Consider the following 18,515-nt stretch of genomic DNA (forward strand, 5'->3'; position numbering starts at 1 on the left):
TTGTCGGTGACTTAGTGCAAGGTTTGGAGGTGAGACATTTCATCATTTTAGAGACTCTAGTGTCATACAGTTATCATAAGGAAACTTGGGTATTTTAACTCTCCTTATCGCTGTCGCTATTTAAAGATTACGTAAGCTTTGTGAAGGTAGTCGAACATATTTACTACTTGATAACTCTGCCAAAAGCTGTGATCGACTTTTAGAAATCAGATTTATTTGGGATCCCGGTGTACTTCTCGGCCTTCAAAAAAGATATGGCATATTAATTTGAGTATAGTTGAATCCAGAAAAATAAAAATATAACTGTTGTAGGGTAGAATAAGGAATTTAAGGCTAAAATCAAAGTTCCCGCCATCATGTCATCACCGCAGGACACTGTTTCACCCCATGACATCACTTCCACAACACTAAGTAGTCCCAAAACCACAAGTACAACCAATAAATAACATTCTCTGCATACCCGGAACACCAATATTAACGCAACCTAACTGTCAAACCAAGCGATACATGTGACTTCGGAAAGAGAAATATGAATGAGGAACAAGTTAGTGAAGGATTGTGGGGAGCAGCCAAAGGCAGCCCAAACAACCTCACCGTTTTGTGCAACTTGAGGTGAGAGCAGGCAGAGGATTTGCCCATATTTCACCCCTTTTGACCCCCCTGAGACCCATCGCAGGTGCTGTGGAGGACCTTGACTACGTTAGTGCGGAAGTGAAAGCCATTTGAGAATACTGGCTCGAGTTTTTACAAGTGGGATTTACAGGAAAGTCCGAGGGGGCTCTCACTCCCTCATCATTTTCGAGGTGGCGAGGGAGTGAGTGTAAACAAGAAACAGCTGACTGGGGATGAATGAGTGACGTAACCGTGGTAGGTGACCGCGTGTGTCAGGTCAAGTCTGTCCTGGGCCCACAATGCCACGTGCTGGAGGTCACGATCAGCCCTGACCCTTGGTTTCACCATTTCGTCTCAATTTTTATGTATTTAAGGCTTCTTAAGTAAATATTAGAACTCATTATAATGTCTAGATGCCGGTAAGGTGGCGGTTCTAGGCAAGTGGAGGCCTACCTTAGAACAATGACAACCCCCAAAGATGACTCATTGATGCCCAATAGAATCTAGTAGACCAGTTTTATTGTGGTGTTTCATTGTGATTTATTTAGATTTTTCCATGTACAACATATTACAGACATTGATATATTTTTAGTGGTGCAAAAATGTCATATATACATATATTTACTTATTTATTAAAAAAAAACACACACACAAGGAATGAATCATTATGTGCAGGAACTCAGTTTAGTTATTTTATCCCTAGGTTAAAATAATAATGAAAAAAAAAAGTAATTTTTTTTTTTTTTTACTTATACTAAGAACCCTGACACTCTACTGACTCTGTGCTGTGAATTCATGCAAAGAGAATAGCCATAGTGCTTTACCTTTTAGCAAGAATAACTAAAGCCCATGTCAAACTTATGTATCAATTTATTACTTTTATTTATTTTAATGCAAATGCCTTGGAATTGTTTTAAGGGCCTTAGTAGAAAAGGTTTCAGTTCCTCCAAACCTCTCATTTCATCCTTGCATACCTTTGTTGAATTGCTTGCATCTGATTCACATTAGTACACACCCATATGCAGTGAAGCCACATAGTTTGCTTAGCATGACAACAAAGAAAGCAGTTTTGACAAGGCATGCTGTGATTTAGGACTAGCTGACTTAATCCAAAATAAAATGACACAAGTACAAGACATAATGACTTGATGAATATAGTGTCTTGCTGATTGCTTTTGTAGAGTTGTGATGAAAAAAATTGTTATATTCAATATGAGTTATCAGCTATTCCATATTGAATGTTGTTAGTTTTATTTTTGAATTTAACTATTACTATGATAGACAGACTTCATAAATATCATAATCATCATTGTTTCATGATTTTTTTTTTCTCTTGTGGTGCTGGAAAGATATATATATATATATATATATATATATATATATATATATATATATATATATATATATATATATATATATGTTAATTAGTTATACCTATTGACAGGTAGGATATAGTGAGTGAGTGATGAGGAGGATGCCGTCTGTAAGGGACCATCATGGATGCTACTGATCCAGAGAACGGAGAGACAGCTGCCGAGGAGTGGCAGCCGGAGGACAGCTTTACCAGTAGTTCCTCTTTCCCAGCGGAACAGAATGGCAGTGAATCGGCGTCGTCAAAGGATGAGGAAGGTTATGACCAGCTTTCAGAATGTCAGGACAGCCAGAGTGCACTGTCATCCCCTGCTTCACAGACACACTTCTCCCCAGCAAGCAAAGAGACGCTGCAGAAGACTAGTCAGGATGATGTAAAGCGGGTGAGGAGAATGTCTGTCATTTAGATGCCAACTAATATCAGATAAATTGATGTGTCATATTCTTTTCATCATTTCATTGTTATATTTAGCTTCTGATGTGTAAAATTTTGCATGCAATACTATTTTGTGTAGAAAAATTTAGATTGTATATATATATATATATATATATATATATATATATATATATATATATATATATATATATATATATATATATAGTACAGGAGAGAGAAGACCCACAAAAGGACGGTTATCTTCATTATATCCACTTCACATAATGTTTTGGGAAAGTACATATCCCATCTTCAGGTGGGATATGTACTTTCCCGAAACATTGTGTGAAGTGGATATAATGAAGATAACCATCCTTTTGTGGGTCTTCTCTCTCCTGTACCGTGTGTGCTATAGACGCCCTGTTTTTCAAGTCATATATGTATACACACACACACACACACACACACACACACACACACACACACACACACACACACACACACACACACACACACACACAGCGCTGGCTTCACAAGCCAGATGACCGGGGTTCGATTCCCCGGCCGGGTGGAGATATTTGGGTGTGTCTCCTTTCACGTGTAGCCCCTGTTCACCTAGCAGTGAGTAGGTACGGGATGTAAATCGATGAGTTGTGACCTTGTTGTCCCGGTGTGTGGTGTGTGCCTGGTCTCAGGCCTATCCCAAGATCGGAAATAATGAGCTCTGAGCTCGTTCCGTAGGGTAACGTCTGGCTGTCTCGTCAGAGACTGCAGCAGATCAAACAGTGAACACACACACATATATATATATATATATATATATATATATATATATATATATATATATATATATATATATATACATATATAGTTATATATTTACATAGCTAAATGATCAATGTGAAATGGATCAGCAGTATTTCTTTCCCATATTAGAATGCTGTGAATGAAGATGGGGAGCTAAGTGACTACAGTGATGAAGATGAGGATTCAGAAGATGAAGACATGGGTGAAGAGGAGATAGAGGAAGAATTAGAGAGTGGCAACATGAAAGAGGAACCAGAAGAGAGTGTGTCTGGTGCAGCCTCACTGCCTGAGGGGAAGGTGTGCCTTGGCCTGTCATTTTTCCCTTTGTTGTGCTGTTTCTCAGTTAGTTCACATATATTAAGGATTAAAAGTATCCTTCTATGCAGTATCTATTTTCATTCTTACTTCTATTGAGTTTTTTAGGAGTGCAATTGTAATTCCATTTATTCTTGATACTTTATGGATTTAAGGTTGTGTGAAAGAGTCTGCATCCTAGATATGTACATTGTAAACCTGCTCTGTTGACATTGCATTCCATTCATGTCAGTTGGTATGTATCTCAGTCTGTCAATTTGTTTAATATGTTCATGTGATCTCCCCCTGAGGAGACAACCACAACAGAACAGTGCAGTGATACTGCTGGTGTGTAAAGAATTGGAGGACAGGATGTTGGAATATCATATTTAAAAGAAGGATAAAAGGTTGAAGTTTAATCTTGCAAGATTAGAATGTATAGACAGGAACCAATAGAAACTTGTCATGACGACATTCTTAAGTAAATTCCAGTTAGGCATCAAATTAAACATGTGTTCATATCAGTATTTTTCACTCCAGGATGAGGAGTCTAAGAAGTCTTCATTCTCCCTTTACTCTGGGGTGAGTGACATCATCAGTGGGTCGTGTTCTTCACCGTCGTCAAACTCTTCAACTCCGTCCCACTCCTCAAACAAAACAGCCACCACCCCCTCACCCGGCCTCCAGAACCTCTCCAGCCTGGTGAACAAGAGTGGGGGTGGCGGCCTTCTAGTGCATCACCCTGTCACACCAAAGAAACGTGCTGTCACTAAGACCAAGACTGACCACCTTAGTGATGAGCTCAACCTAGGATACAGGCAAGTTTTAGATGATACAGAAGAGACTTTTTTGGAGAGGATGGGTGGATGGATAAAGACAAGTTATGGAGGGTATAATGGTAGATTTCAGATGTCATTAAATTTTTGCTAAGAAATATGTGACTGAAAAGGAATACATGTAAATTGATGATATGCAGGAAATTTTTATTAGTAATGGAGTTTCCATTGAAATCATTTAACAATTCATAGCCAATTCTCTTTAAATATAATGCAAAGTAAAGTAGGTGTGATATATTATTCATGTTTCTGCTTTGACTTGCTGTCCTCAGGATCTTGATAGAGCTGATGTCAGACTACCAGAAAGGGAGCAATGCCCCTTTCATGGAGCCTATTGACATGGAGTCTGAGAAGAACAAGGACTACTTGGAAGTGGTGAACAAACCTCTGTGGTTGAAGAAAAGTGAGCTAAATGCTTTTATGGTTCTGAGGTTGTATTATATCCTTAATTGTACCATATGAAAAGCATGGATGGTGGAGCCTTGGCTGTACATACTAACTTAAGTAAAACTTTATTTTAATCTTTTGAATAACTTTAACAGTCAAGGCAGATCTTCTGGCTGGAGAATATTCATCAATCACTGATCTTATTGGTGACCTGAGGACCATGCTGGAAAATGCCTATCGCTACTATGGTCCTGCCAACTCCATCTCCAAGAAGGGTTTGCGTCTGGAGCATATGATGGAACAGAAAATTGCTCTTCTTCCAAAGTAAGTTAATATCTTTGATTGAAATCTGGAGTTGTATTTATTGATTTATATAAAAGTTGCTTTTTATTAATATGTGCTTAAATTTTTTATTTGATTTTTGTAAAAAAATATTGATGTAACATTGCTGTGTTGGTGCTTCTTGTAGAGAAGTTCGAGATTTGTGTTCTCTGGAGAAAACCTCTGGTCAGCCGCCAGAAGACATCACTCAAAAACACCGCAATAAGACGGCCAAAATTTCAGTTAATGGTAAGTGCAATCTTGGAAAGATTTTATAATTTCGGTTAATGGTAAGTGCAATCTTTGGAAGATTTTATGTTTTGTTTAGTTTCTGATTTTTTTTTACCTTTTGTTCAGTGCACTTTTCATTAGCTTTATGTTTTTCTACATTGTAACTAGTAACTAGTGTATTTTGTAATGTGTCAAGTACTGAGTGCATGAAAATGTATTGGTGTGTGATTTATGCCTTGTTTTAAAATAGTGTCAAGTGCTGTATTGCTTGTATTTTATCTATTTATTTTTTTGTTTTTAGTTCATATATATATATATATATATATATATATATATATTATATATCTGTTTTCCAGGGGACAACTTCTTCTCCTATGTGATGTATCGTGTGCGTGGGTGCCGAGTGCAGCGGGACAAAGAACTGAAAAAGAGGAAGATGGAGGCCATGCGGCAAGCTAAGCGTGACCGTGAACAGGAAGTCATAGACTGGGAGAAGATGCTGATGAAGGAACCACTTGAAACACATATGAGAGCAATGTGGGAGGTGTGTCATTGTTGTTTAGTATTCAAAGCAAATTGCAGGACTTTTGTAGGACTTATTTAACATGTCAAACCTTGCCTTTGTTGAGTCGTAATATAATGTAGCAGTTCAGAATTCAGAAAAGGCCTTTTGTATACTTAGAATTATGTAATTCAGAAGTTGAAATTTATTTCCTTTGAATTACTATTTAATGTTGTCATCAACTTTCAGCTGCCACAGATAGGCCACTTCATTTTCCTGACCCTGAAGACTCTCAACATCTATGAGGTCCCTCAGTATGAGTTAGAGCGCATGTTGCTCATGCCCCGAGCATCACGCACTCTGGCCATGCTGCTCACTTCTCTCCTCTCTTCTCCACAACAAAGGCAGAAACTCAGCGAGAAACCTTATATGCCCTACAAAGTCTGGGCCAGAAAACTTGCCCACAAAACACTGCTGTGGTACAGGTGCTATTACCGGGAGAATCGCGACGCTCAAAAGGTAAGAGCCTTATTGTGTTCCTGAGAATGCAGGTGTAGATAAATGCAAAAGATTATACAGAGTAAGGATGATGATACAGCAACTAATGATTTGCATTGTGTTCGACTCAGGTGTTTGACCAGATGGGGATTGAGCCTCAATTTTGGCTGGTGTGTGGTCCCACAAATCCCTTTGATCGCCAGTTGTTCCACGAGATGACGTACCACCAGCGTGTTTGGCTTCTTAAATCTCTTTGTGACTTTCTTTTAGTAAGTATTCTTCCTTTTATGTAATGTAGTGTAGGTTTGATAGGTCCTTTCTCATGGATAATGAATCTACTGCATGTAATGAATACTTCAAGTACTTACAAGATATGTGTTAATGGAAATATTTCTTCCTCCATAGCTAGAGTGATACTTGTAACTGACTAGTTAGAGTCTTAATTATGTTTCCACATGATATTAACATAAAAAAGTGAAGAGACTACTTTTCTCAAAAGTTATAGTACTATATTGTATTTTTCATTACAGAACAACCATAAAACTGTACAGGAAGTGATATCAGAGCAGACTGAGGCAGACCAGCGGGAGTACTACCTGGGCCAGGACCGAGATGGCAATGATTACTTACACTTCCCTCAGTTTTGTGGTCAGAATCTTAGAATATACAGACGGGCTCGAGTTCCTTCCCCTGAAGTGAAGGTGCAGACTGAGGAATTGGTGGAAGGAAGCATACTGCCACCAGAAAAAATTAAAGAACACAGGAAAATGATGAGAAAGTATAGACAGGTAAGGATGTATTATAGTATTTTTGCTTTTATATAGTGTGAATAATGTGATGTCTTAGTGCAAGACTAGGATCATGTTTCAATTGAATTTACTGAACTTGTCTAATTCTGCGACATATGTTTTTACAGAAATATGAGGAGGAAGCAGAGTGGGAAGGTGCAAGAGGTAAGAAGAGGAAAAGAAGGAGAGGCAAGGGCAGAGGCAGGACAGTGGATCCTGAGGAGGAGATTGGTTTTAACTGTAGAAGTCGACCAGTCAACCTTCGGCAGCAACCACGGGCCAGGTACAATGATGATCTGGACGACCTGGGTATTTCCTCCGATGACGAACCAAAGCCAAAACCAAAAAGAAAGTGGGCGGTGATCTCTGACTCTGATGAGAGTGACCAGGAGGAAACGACAGAGAGGCCAGAGGAAGTGGGTCCTGCTGAAGAAGGGGAAGAGGATGAGTTGGCAGCCAGCAATAGTCCTGCTGCAGCCCAACCTGAAAACCTCACCAGAGCACAACAAAAGAACCCGAGGACCAAACGGGCAACAAAGAAGGTAGCTGATAATCTTCATGTACTATAGGACATGAGTACTCCTATTATTAGAACTTTGTATTCTATCATCTCATATTACTTCCTTCTGGTCTGTTTTTTTAAAATTGTGCTGCATCCCACACACCTATTTCATGTCTGATTTCTGATACATCTCAAGAGGGGAATGACAGTTTAATTTTCAAGGTGGGAGTAAGTAAAAGTAGCTGTGGATCTAACTACACGCTTGGGATTTGACAACTTTCCTGTCTATGTTTAGTGGACAATAAGAGGGAATATAATGTGGATTCCCTCTGACCTCTAGGTAGTGGGAGAAGCCTTCGTTTATTATGAAATGAAATAATAGTATGATAGTGGTAACACAAGGATGATATGCTCTGCTGTTCCTTGTGATGGTAGAAATATTCATGCCCTATAGTATTTATAAAACTGAAAAACCTATACAAGCTGGTGCATTAATACCTTGACTTATCAACAGTAGTGCCAAGAGATGTCTTTTATTACATAGTGACAGGAATTTTTATATTCCTCATTTATTCTATTCAGCTCCAATTAAATTTTGATAAATGTTTGTGCAAATGTGCTGTATTTAGTTACTTATTCATTCTCAGCTTAAGCATCATAGTTTGTTTACATGATAAATGTTTTTGCCTTTTGACTTTTTTTGTATGTAGGAGAGTCTTGGCTATCTTTCTTTATGGGAGGTAATAAACAATTATGAAGTTTTCAGTACTCAGTAGCTAAATATTTTATTATATGATATTGTTTTCCAGAAGCCAACATGTGAAATTTGTGGAAAAACATTCCAGAATATTGCTGCTTTGAAGGGTCATCGAGCTGTACACACTAAGGAAAAAGTGAGTGCTTGTGTTATATACTAGAAGAATTAAATGACCTTGTTTCAATGGTACAAGTGAAGGAAGCAAGAAAACCTGCAGGCTCAGATGGGTGTGCTGTAGAATGTTTGAGAAATGGCAAAGTAAATTAGTGAGTGATGTAGCAAGACTTTGGTATGATTCATGAACAGTGTGGTATGGATTGGCTGGATGAGTGTGTGTGTGTCTGTTGTATAAGGTAAGGGTGACAAATGGAAATCTACAAGCTTTATGCTTGAGTGTTATAAATAAGGTATACAGTAAATGTGGTGTGGTGAGAACTGGACCTCTCTTAGAAACAAAACTTCAACACTGTGTTCAGATTGTGTGTGTGTATGTGTGTGTGTGTGTGTGTGTGTGTGTGTGTGTGTGTGTGTGTGTGTGTGTGTGTGTGTGTGTGTGTGTACATGTCTTGGCTGCCTGCCTTTAATTTGGATGTCAAACTGATATACAGATAATACTTTATTCTTGACTTTGTTGAATTATTGTTCTAATGAAGTTTCATTGCATGACTTAAGAATGGATCTCATTTGACATTAAATTATACCTTCATTTACAGCAAAAGTTAGCTCTCAATGGAGAAGACATTCCAGTGACAAACAAAAGACTAACTTTGGGTGAGGAGTCAAGAGAAACCTCTGAGGAGAGGACGTACAATGGTGCTGATAGAGCTGTGAGTGAAGAGGGTAGTGTAACTCAGAATGGTGACTGTGTTCCTGAAGTGAAAAGAGAACTTGAAGAAAAAACAAGCGTAAAGGAAAGTGATCTGAAAAGTGAATCTCTTGTAAATGGTACAGATAAGGATGAAAATATTGAAAATGGAAATTTGAAAGATGACATTGTGAAGACCAAAGATGAGATTGAAAGTAAGATGAAAATAGAAATAAAAAAGGAAGTTGAAGTAAAAGAGGAAAATTGGGATCTTGATGATGAAAGTAATGTTACTAAAGAGGAAAATGCAATTTTGGGTTTAGAAACCCAGTGGGATGATCCAGTCAAAAAAGAAGATATAAAGAATACCAAGTGTAGTGACACTAAGACCAAAGAAAGATCTCTCTCACCACCTAAGGAACTCCCTCCCATTCATGATCCTGCACCTTACCTGCCCAACACTGACATGTTTGAGTTAGTGGTCACATCCGTGGAGCAACTGCGGGTGCTCATTCAGAAATTTGGGGACCTGCCAGAGGGCATGGGCACATCCGCCAGCACAAACACCAGTGCAGAGGTTGATGCTGCAGCAGAAGAGGAAAAAAGCAGTCCAAAAAAAGGAAAGGTTAGTATTTTAATCATCTCCCATTGAGCATCATGTGTATTTACCTAGTCGTATTGTACGGGGTTCGAGCAGGGCTCACAGTGTCCTGTCTCCATGTCTCCATTTATCCAACTTTTTTTCAATGATGTTGATGCAAGTAGATCCATATTTTTCTTGACAAGTTAAGGCAAATTAAGATTGGGACATTCATAGATACATTATGACTTAAGAATCTCACCAATCACTCACGTGGTGTGTGCTAATTGTACAACTATTCAGTGAATGGTCTGGTTTTCTTGAGACATATTCATAACATTTTCAACATGATTTTGCACCATGATTTTTCTCGTATTCATAAGGCAGTAAAGGAAAAAATAATTTAAGAATTGAATTATAAAATGCCCATTCTATGTAGTTCCTCTCCTACATTGTAGAAAGAAGAATTTCTCGTGGTGCATCTTTTGAGATATTTAGGGAAAAATAGAGTGGACATTTATTTTCTAAATCAATCTTATCTTGAGATCTTGAATTACATATCTTCAGGAGGATGGGAAAAAGCGGCCATCTTGTGAGGTGAAGCTCCACAGTGCTCTGTGCAACCTGCTGAAGGAACTCAGTCCATGGGAGACCAAGCTGCTGGGTGCCACCAAGAGACTTCGTACAAAGATGAAGCATGAGTGGAATGATTTTGAGAAGAGGTCAGTTATTTTTTATTTTACCATCTATATCTACATACCAGACCAGCATTCCTACATAGGATGTTCTAGAGTCTAGACAGAGCTCCTCACCCATACACACACCATTCACATTTTTATCTTAGTTGGCCCTAGGTGGAAAGGGGTTGCCTTGGAGCTAAGGCATAATGTAGCTAGTCACACACTTCCCTACCAAATCTGATAACTTCATGCTGGTTTACCTCTGTCCCTTCAAAATGAAATTGTTCCCTACCCAACACCTACTCAATCCTGAGACCACAGCATATGCAGAGTATTTCTTATTCAGTGCTCCATGTCCTAATGGATCCCATACATCAGCGAGATCCTCAGAATACTCTCACACCTCAGGGGTTAATGAAACCTCATCATTGTCATGCACTCACCACCCACCATTCACCTCTGCCACACAAACACTCTTCTATGCCATATTTATGATATCCATTATATATTTTTGATTTGCATTTACATAATTGCATTAACACTCAGTTTTGTAAATTCAATGTATACATGCAGATGATACTTATTATTTTTTTCTGCATAGATCACGGCAATGCAGAAAAACCATCAATATTTTTGCTGTAAAAGATCTAAAGTGTTACATTCATATGTAGGTGAAACTTATCTTTATTATTGTTAATTCAAGGAAATCAAAACTGTCATATAGAATTTCTCTCTTACTTGAAAATTAAACTTTTCAGAGATGTGAACTATGTGGATCCAGCAGAGGAGGCGTGGATGAGTGACCCCGAGCCTGAGCCGGAGCCACCACCACCACCAGAGCAAGAGTCCTCTTCATCTTCATCCTCAAGTGAAGAGTCAGTTGATGGTATGTTAACCAGTCACTTATCAAGGAACTGTGGTGATTATATATGGCTAATTGAAGCTGTTATATGTCATTTTTCTACTTCAGCCTTCAGTCATAAAGGTGTGAAGACAGTATGGAATAGTACATATGCACAGTCCCACATCTTGAGTGTTTATTCATAGGGTGTCAGTCCCTTGTTACACGAGTAGCATAATCCCCAAATAGTCTCATCTGAATCTGATAAATTTCAAGTTTTATGTGATTAGAACTGTTGAAAATGATCCAATAGAGATATGAACATTTTGAAATAAAAAATGCATATAACTGTCTTATTTCCTCACTAATTTAATGGTTTTCATGCATCTTAGTCAATATCATAAAAAGGTAAAGCATTTAAAAGACATAAATAGTTCAATTATAAGTACTTTATGTAAATAAAGAAGTCCACTGACACACTGACACACCTTCAGAGATGTATATCTTTGCAGCTTAATTGGTTTGTTTATGTCAAGTATCACTGCTGGGAGCTCTCAGAGCATTTAATTATTGGAATAATTTTTGTTCATTGAAGTATTTCTTCTTTAAAAATTCAGTGTTTGGTCTTGCAGAGGAAGGAAATCCAAAGCGCAAGCTGAGGAAGAGGAAGGCGAAGCGGCAAGCAGTGACACAGATGATGGAGACGGCTGCTCCTCAAGTGGAGACTCCAAGCCTGGCACAGGAAGAGAATGCTGATGGGTACGCTGTGTCCTCCCGGGGCCGAGTGCGTAAAGTGAAGAAAATGGTCAATTATGATGGCCTGGACTTTGAAAAGCTCGCCATGCAAGCATCTGAAGAAGCAGAGCTAGAAAGAGCAAGGAAAAGGAAAAAGAGGGAGGAAGAAGAAAAGGAGAAAGAAGAAAAAGAAGCCATAGAGGAACGAAACAGTACTCAGCCTTCAGGAGTTCGTCGCTACTTACTCTCCCAAGCAGGACATGTTATGGGCTACATTGACAACAAAGGCCATGTACATTCTGGAACTGGAGGCAAATTAGCAGACCGTTCTGTTCAAAATCTGGCAAGTCAATTGGTTGCAGCTAATAAGAAGGAAAGTGCAACAACGCCCACTAGGCCAGGAATGACATTTGCAAAGAACACCTTCCAGAACATCAATGTGAAGCCTGATGTACCGAAAGTGGTGGTGGCAGCAATCGACGATCACGGCTCTCCAGTGTACGTCCGAGTAGTGGGTGAACAGGCCTTGCAGCTGGTGAAGTACATGCGGCCGTGCATCAAGGGACGTGTCTCCCAGATCAAGCTCCAGCACCATGGCCAGACTTACACTGTTAATACAAATGCTCACATGATCACAAGCAACATTCCAGGCTTACCTGATGGTGAGGCCACTGTAAAGCCTGCATCATCTGTTACCACAGCCACATCTACCTCAAATGTGACCACAGCTAAGCCTTTGACTAACCTACAGAGCTTAGCTACCAACAATTCTCCAAGTGTGCCTCGAGTGGCCCCAATATCCTCGGTTGTTAGTGGTGTCTCCTCACCAAACACCATAGCTTTAGCTTACAGAGGAGTGGCTAAACAGACGAGACCAACAACTGTGAGTGCACCAGTTAGACCACAAGCAGCAACCATCCCTAAGACCACTATTCAGCAGGATCCCAACCGTCTTACATCTGTAGCTCACACAAGGCTGGTCTCGGCTTCCCCTTCAGTGGTGTCATCAGTTGTGCCACCAACTGTGAGAACACAAACAAGTTTAGGATCTTCACCCACAAAACATGGTAATTTAATTGCCATAAATCAGTCTGGAAACAGGCAACCTCTACCCACAATTGTGGCTCCTGCAAGACCACAAGTTACACCAGTAGTAAACAGAATTGGAATGCCTACAAATGTGCTGCAGTCAGAAGGTAGTCCAGTGCGTCAAACAAATGCTCAGCAACAGGTTGTGGCTGTACAGTCTCCAGCAGCTGTGGCAGTGGCTCCAACGCAACCTTTAGGTCAGACAGTAACAGCTACACCTGTGGCAGTGCCTGGACCTGGGGGACAGACACAGGTACAACTGAAGCTTGAATCAGAATCTCTGGCACAGCTCATGCAACGGACAGGTAGTAAAATTGTGGCCTTACCCAATGGACGAGGAGGCTATACCTTGTCCCTCACACCTGGTGCTGTTCAACCAGGACAGAAGAGTCAGACACAGATAGCTGCCAACACAGCAGCCAAGGTGCAGGTTGTATCTGGGGCAAATGCTTTATTAGAAGATACACCACAGCTTCAAGATGTACAGCAACAGTCACAGATTGTTCAACAGCAGAGTCATGTTATATCCCAAGGAGTAGCTCAGCCAGCTGTTGTCTCACAACAGACATCTCTGGCTCAGCAGATTGGGGTCAAACAGGTTGTACCAGCCAGTCAAGTCAATGTGTCTGGGTCAGGGCAGGTTGTTTCAAGAGTTGGTGTGCAACAAAGAGTTTTTGGTAATTTGGTATCCTCTCCACAAGGAGCAAGAAGTGCACAAGTTCCTGTGACAGCTGTAATTGCTTCACATCAGCAAGGAGGTACTATTATAAACACAAGCCAAGCAGCAGGTGTACTGCAGAAAGTGACAAGCACACAGTCACAATTGACTGGTGCTCAGGCGGGTCAGCATCAGATTGTATTACAACAGCGAGTAGCAGCCACTGGTACCCAGGCTGCTGTGTCTCCACAAGTCAATCAAGGTGTTGTCCAGCAGCCTGCTACCACTTACAAACAGGTAGTTGTTAATCAGCCAGTCCAGCAGGTTGCACAGCAAGTAGTCCAAGTAGCTCAAGGATCTGTATTACAACAGCAGCAGCAACAAGTTGTGAGGTTACATCCTGTATCTGGGAGTGGCAGTCACCGGAACACTCCCACTCAAAAACTTGTTCAAATTGTACAGCCTGGAGGGGGTCGTCAAGTGGTGCAAATGGTTCAGCAGGTGGTGGCAAGTCAGGGTCAAGGAAATCAGGGACATCAACAACTGATATATGTCCAAGGAAATGGACAAGTGATTCAACAACAACCAGCTAAGGCAAACATTGGAACTGTTCAACACACACTGCAGGGCACCACAACATTACAGCAAGGTCAGGTGCAGCAAATTGTTGGACAGCAAAATCTTGGTGAGCAAAAGTTACAGCAACAAATACTGCAGCAACAAACACCTGGTCAGTCCCAGCAACACATAGTACAGCAAAAACAAGTAGCACAAACACAAGTTGTGCAACAGCAAACACAACAAGTCATGCCACAGCAGTTAGTTGTGCAGCAACCACAACAACAGCAGCAGCCCCAGCAGCAGCAACAAACTGTAGTTCAACAACAACAGACTGTAGTCCAGCAGCAGCCAGTTGTTCAGCAGCAGCCGCAGCAACAAGTAGTTCAACAACAGGGTCGGTTAGTCTTGGTACGAACATCTCAGGGAGAACAAATGGCTCTTCAGCTGCCAGATGGAAGAGTCTCGCTGCTGACACAGGAACAGCTCCAAGCAGCAATAAATAATGGCTCTATAAAAGTTAACCAACAAAATTAGTTCCTGAATCAGTCATGCAGTAGTTACAGCTTCTCTGTGAATGGATGAGATGTAAACATATTTACATGTGGTAATGTAAGGATATTTTTCCACATCATCTGAAGGGATCAAAGCAGTTCTTCATTAGAAATGTATCTGTAGTGAAGAGGGAATCAAGACATGTCAGTGAGTACCTGTTTTCTGCAGTAATAGGTAAATGCAGTCATGTTTTTGTTTAAGAGTACATACACACCGTAAACGTTTTCGTTATCAACACTTATATTCTGTTTTTTTCTTTGCAGGATTTTTCCATGACTCGAGTTTGACAATGATGTCCCTTAGAACTTTCTTCTAGAAATTGTCTTAACTGTGATGAATTTAGCATTAATTAATTATGCAAATGATATGTATTGCTGCAGTCATTTGGTTTTTTTCTTCTTTTTACCGAATTTACCGTGTTGCAAACTTTGCTTTCCTTTTCAAATTCAGACACGTGAAGCAGGCCAGGAGGAAACTGCTTGCTAGTGAAACTACACTTTTGCCAAAGTACGAATTTTGAACATACTTTTTCATAAACAGTAGAATGTTAGATTTCATAGTGTTTAATTGAAACAGGAAAGTAAAAGATATGTACAAATTTATAAAATAAATTTCTCAAAGTGAAGCCAACATTCAGTTATTGTCCTGCTTACATGAAGCTAAGCATGGTGCATTGGTAAGCTTCAGCAACAATGCTGGCTGCAGGGAGATGCATGTATCATAAGTATCTCTCTGCCTTATAAAAACGTTTCCGTTATCGCGCACCGGATAAAAGTCCTAGTTGCAAAGTCTCAAGTCGCACAAATCCAGCGGCGAAGTCAAAAGTCGTACCTGAAAAACAGTCACACTCAGCTCTGGTAGTAATAGTAGCAGTAGCAACAGTAGTGGTGGTAGTAGTAGTAGTAGTAGTAGTAGCAGCGGTAGCACTGGTAACAGTAGTAGTAGTAGTAGTAGTAGCAGTGACACACACACACAGAGAGAGAGAGAGAGAGAGAGACGGTGTCTGAATACAGATAACCGTAGTAGTAGTAGTAGTAGTAGTAGTAGTAGTAGTAGTAGCAGCGGTAGCAGTGGTAGCAGTAGTAGTAGAAGTAGTAGTAGTAGTAGTAGTAGCAGCAGTGGTACCAGTAGTAGTTGTAGTAGTCGTAGTAGTTGTTGTTGTAGCATTATTATAGTTATCATCAAGAGTATAAAAATCGTGTGTGTGTGTGTGTTTGGGCTGCCCTGTGTGGGATTGCCGACTTGGAAAAATAGTGTATCAAGAGTGCATTGGCTTATTACACACACACACGCACACACACACAGAGAGAGAGAGAGAGAGAGAGAGACGGTGTCTGAATACAGAACACAGATACGAAATAGAAAGAAACAAAAAAAACACAAAAGAAGCAAAAGAACTGGAGGTGAGGGCACGGGACAGCCGACAACAGGGCAGAGGAGGGTGAAGCAGAAAGGACTGGCCTCACACACACACACACACACACACACACACACACATGAGGTTATCTTTTGTCTCTGCCATCACTTCTTCCTTTGTGTCATCAGAAGATGTGTGCCACGTGCTGTGGAATCTTGGTTCAAGACACACCAAGAACCCTTTTCCTTGTCTGTCTTGAATCTCTGTGCCACTGTGCCACCAGACAACGCCAGGTTTTCCCCTTTCGGGTAAACACCTAAATACCTTAATATCCATCGTCATCATCTTTGTGGCTTTGTTCCTTATCATCGCCTGGAGCTGTAAAGTAAAGTTGGCATGCAATATTAAGACGTATACACCTTGCCGAGTACACGCGACTCGTCAAAACACGGCTGCTGCGCTCTGTCAAAACAAATCCACAACCTGCGCCAAGAATGAGGCGGTGCCAGACGTATTTTACTTCTCTCCCGTTCTATTTTTCCATTTTCATTGCACTTACTATTGTTTTCTTTCTTACATTAGAGTGCTTCATGATGCTATAGAAAATAGGCACATGGATCATGTTTGCGTAGTTTTTTTCAATAGAATCCAAATACAAAGTTGTACGAAGAGTTGCAGCGATGGTGGTCAGCAGCAGGTGATATAGCCTGGCTTCAGCCTCTTTGCCATTCACATTTACACACCCGCCGCCGTGTGGGAGGGACGGCTTCTTCCTCTTTGCATAGTACTCAACGTTGTTGTTGCAGTGGTAACAGTCTATTTCCTGCTGACCATCTTAAGTAAACTTTGGAGCAGTGACGTTCACGCTATGTGTTAGTGGACAGTGAGGGAGGCAGTGCGTTGACGGGCGGTGTGTGTTGCTGCTGCAGGTGTCGGTGCCCTGCCCTAAGTAATCATGACGGTGGTTGCTCCCGCGCCGCGTCCCAACTCACTCCTGCCGCGGGCTCCGGCACCTTGGCGCCCGGCGGCCGCTGCGGCGCTGGGCTTGCCCGCAGCCGTCCAGAGCCTTCTGCAGCAGCTTGGTGGGACATTCCACACCTACCATCCCTTCCGCCGTGCTAGGAACGAAGGCGAGCCTGACAACAACATTCCCCGCAGCCCTGCGCCCTTGCTGCTGCTTACTCGCAACACGCTGGTGGCATCTTTTGGGTTGCGCAAGTTGCGCCGACTTTTATTGTGGGCGGGAGCACCGCGGGCGGTGTCTCGTCTGGTGTCAACAGTTGCAGCTAGTGAGTGTGAGTCCCTAGGGGCGGCGCCCCTAACTGATGTATTCGCTCAGCCCTTCTTCCATCGCGCTGTCACGTGGCGAGTCACTTGCTGCCTGGACCGCCAACCCTACCTCACCACATACGCCGCCACCTCCGCCATCCATGGCTACTGCGTCCCTTGGGTGAGTATACTGGTCTACTCAGTTAGTTAGTTAGTTAGTTAGTGGACACAAGCGATATTTCTGCTGGGTCTGGCATGTGAGGAGGCTGTGTGTGATGACAATAGCATGCCGATACATTACAGGAATCAACGATAATAGTGAACAAGACTGACAATAACTTAAACTTTCGATATATATTAATTGCAGACCAGAAGCTGACTAAATCTGTTCAAGAAAGCATTTGTGCATAATTTCCAAACTAATTATTATTAACTAAGAAAATGAAGCTGTGGGACATACATACATATTTGAAACATCAAACACACACACACACACACACACAGTCATGTAGGCATATAACAGCAAAGTGAACATGGGTGTAGCGACCATTATACACACCATCGACTCTCCTGACTGAAGAGGGAGGGGGAGTGTGAGAGGTTGGGCGTCCCAGGCGTGCATTGACCACTGCAGACGGTGGGAGGTCGGTGAGTGGGGGTGGTGGACGGGGTGGGCTTGGGAGTTGGGTGGGGCGGTGAGAGGTGGGATGCCTGATAGTGGTGGCCTTCCCTTGAGCATTATCCCTTTACTATACTAGCCCTAGTGATCGGAAAGTAAACAACTCGCCTTGTGCCTTCCTGACTAACCAATTGTAAATGCTACGAATATAATGATGATGTTTACGCTCGGTAAAATAGACGGATAGAGTGTTTTCTGTCATAACTAGTAGTAGAACATGGCTTCACTAGTTGAGATGTTGATGATTGCAGAATGTTGTCTGTCCAGTCTAGAACAGACGTTTAGTTTAGTGTCTTGACTACCAAGGCCATGATTAGATGAAGCGGGGACAACTGTTATAGCTTCAGTGACTGACAGGGTGAAGCACTGTAAGGACGTTATAAGTATTAGTAACTTAACCTCCTGCAAAGAGAGAGAGAGAGAGAGA

At 41.2% G+C, this 18,515-nt stretch overlaps 2 protein-coding genes across 4 annotated transcripts in view; both read left to right on the plus strand.

The window, feature by feature from the left end:
- The first annotated feature begins 382 nt into the window (after positions 1–382).
- LOC123498543 (uncharacterized protein KIAA2026-like) lies at positions 383–15,408 on the plus strand. 3 transcript variants are annotated; one of them, XM_045245727.1, is made up of 17 exons: positions 383–612; positions 2,057–2,366; positions 3,296–3,463; positions 4,001–4,278; positions 4,569–4,699; positions 4,839–5,007; positions 5,153–5,253; positions 5,592–5,779; positions 5,987–6,256; positions 6,367–6,504; positions 6,766–7,023; positions 7,152–7,565; positions 8,335–8,418; positions 8,996–9,712; positions 10,235–10,389; positions 11,106–11,233; positions 11,821–15,408. In XM_045245727.1, the coding sequence occupies exons 2-17, from the start codon at positions 2,109–2,111 to the stop codon at positions 14,763–14,765; spliced, it is 6,402 nt and encodes a 2,133-aa protein (XP_045101662.1). In that variant the 5' UTR covers positions 383–612; positions 2,057–2,108; the 3' UTR covers positions 14,766–15,408. The 3 variants fall into 3 exon arrangements, with proteins under 3 accessions (XP_045101662.1, XP_045101664.1, XP_045101663.1); XM_045245729.1 differs by having other exon boundaries at positions 398–612; positions 2,061–2,366; XM_045245728.1 differs by lacking the exon at positions 383–612 and adding an exon at positions 750–867.
- A 1,420-nt stretch (positions 15,409–16,828) lies between these two features.
- The window catches only part of LOC123498920, a 34,262-nt gene continuing 32,575 nt past the window's right edge, over positions 16,829–18,515 (plus strand). The window contains exon 1 of the mRNA XM_045246468.1: positions 16,829–17,590. Coding sequence (XP_045102403.1) covers positions 17,096–17,590 — 495 coding nt within the window. The 5' untranslated portion in view covers positions 16,829–17,095. The remainder of the gene's footprint in view (positions 17,591–18,515) is intronic.

This window comes from Portunus trituberculatus, chromosome 48 (assembly GCF_017591435.1).
Source record: "Portunus trituberculatus isolate SZX2019 chromosome 48, ASM1759143v1, whole genome shotgun sequence".
In the NCBI taxonomy this organism is placed as follows: Eukaryota; Metazoa; Arthropoda; class Malacostraca; order Decapoda; family Portunidae; genus Portunus; species Portunus trituberculatus.

What these genes read in the sequence shown, in the direction of transcription:
- LOC123498543 (XM_045245727.1), top strand. Translation starts at nt 2,109, where the DNA reads ATGGATGCTACTGATCCAGAGAACGGAGAGACAGCTGCCGAGGAGTGG. An exon ending in GTCAGGATGATGTAAAGCGG is followed by an intron (nt 2,367 to 3,295) that starts GTGAGGAGAATG and finishes TTCCCATATTAG; the next exon opens with AATGCTGTGAATGAAGATGG. An exon ending in TGGAATGATTTTGAGAAGAG is followed by an intron (nt 10,390 to 11,105) that starts GTCAGTTATTTT and finishes TAAACTTTTCAG; the next exon opens with AGATGTGAACTATGTGGATC.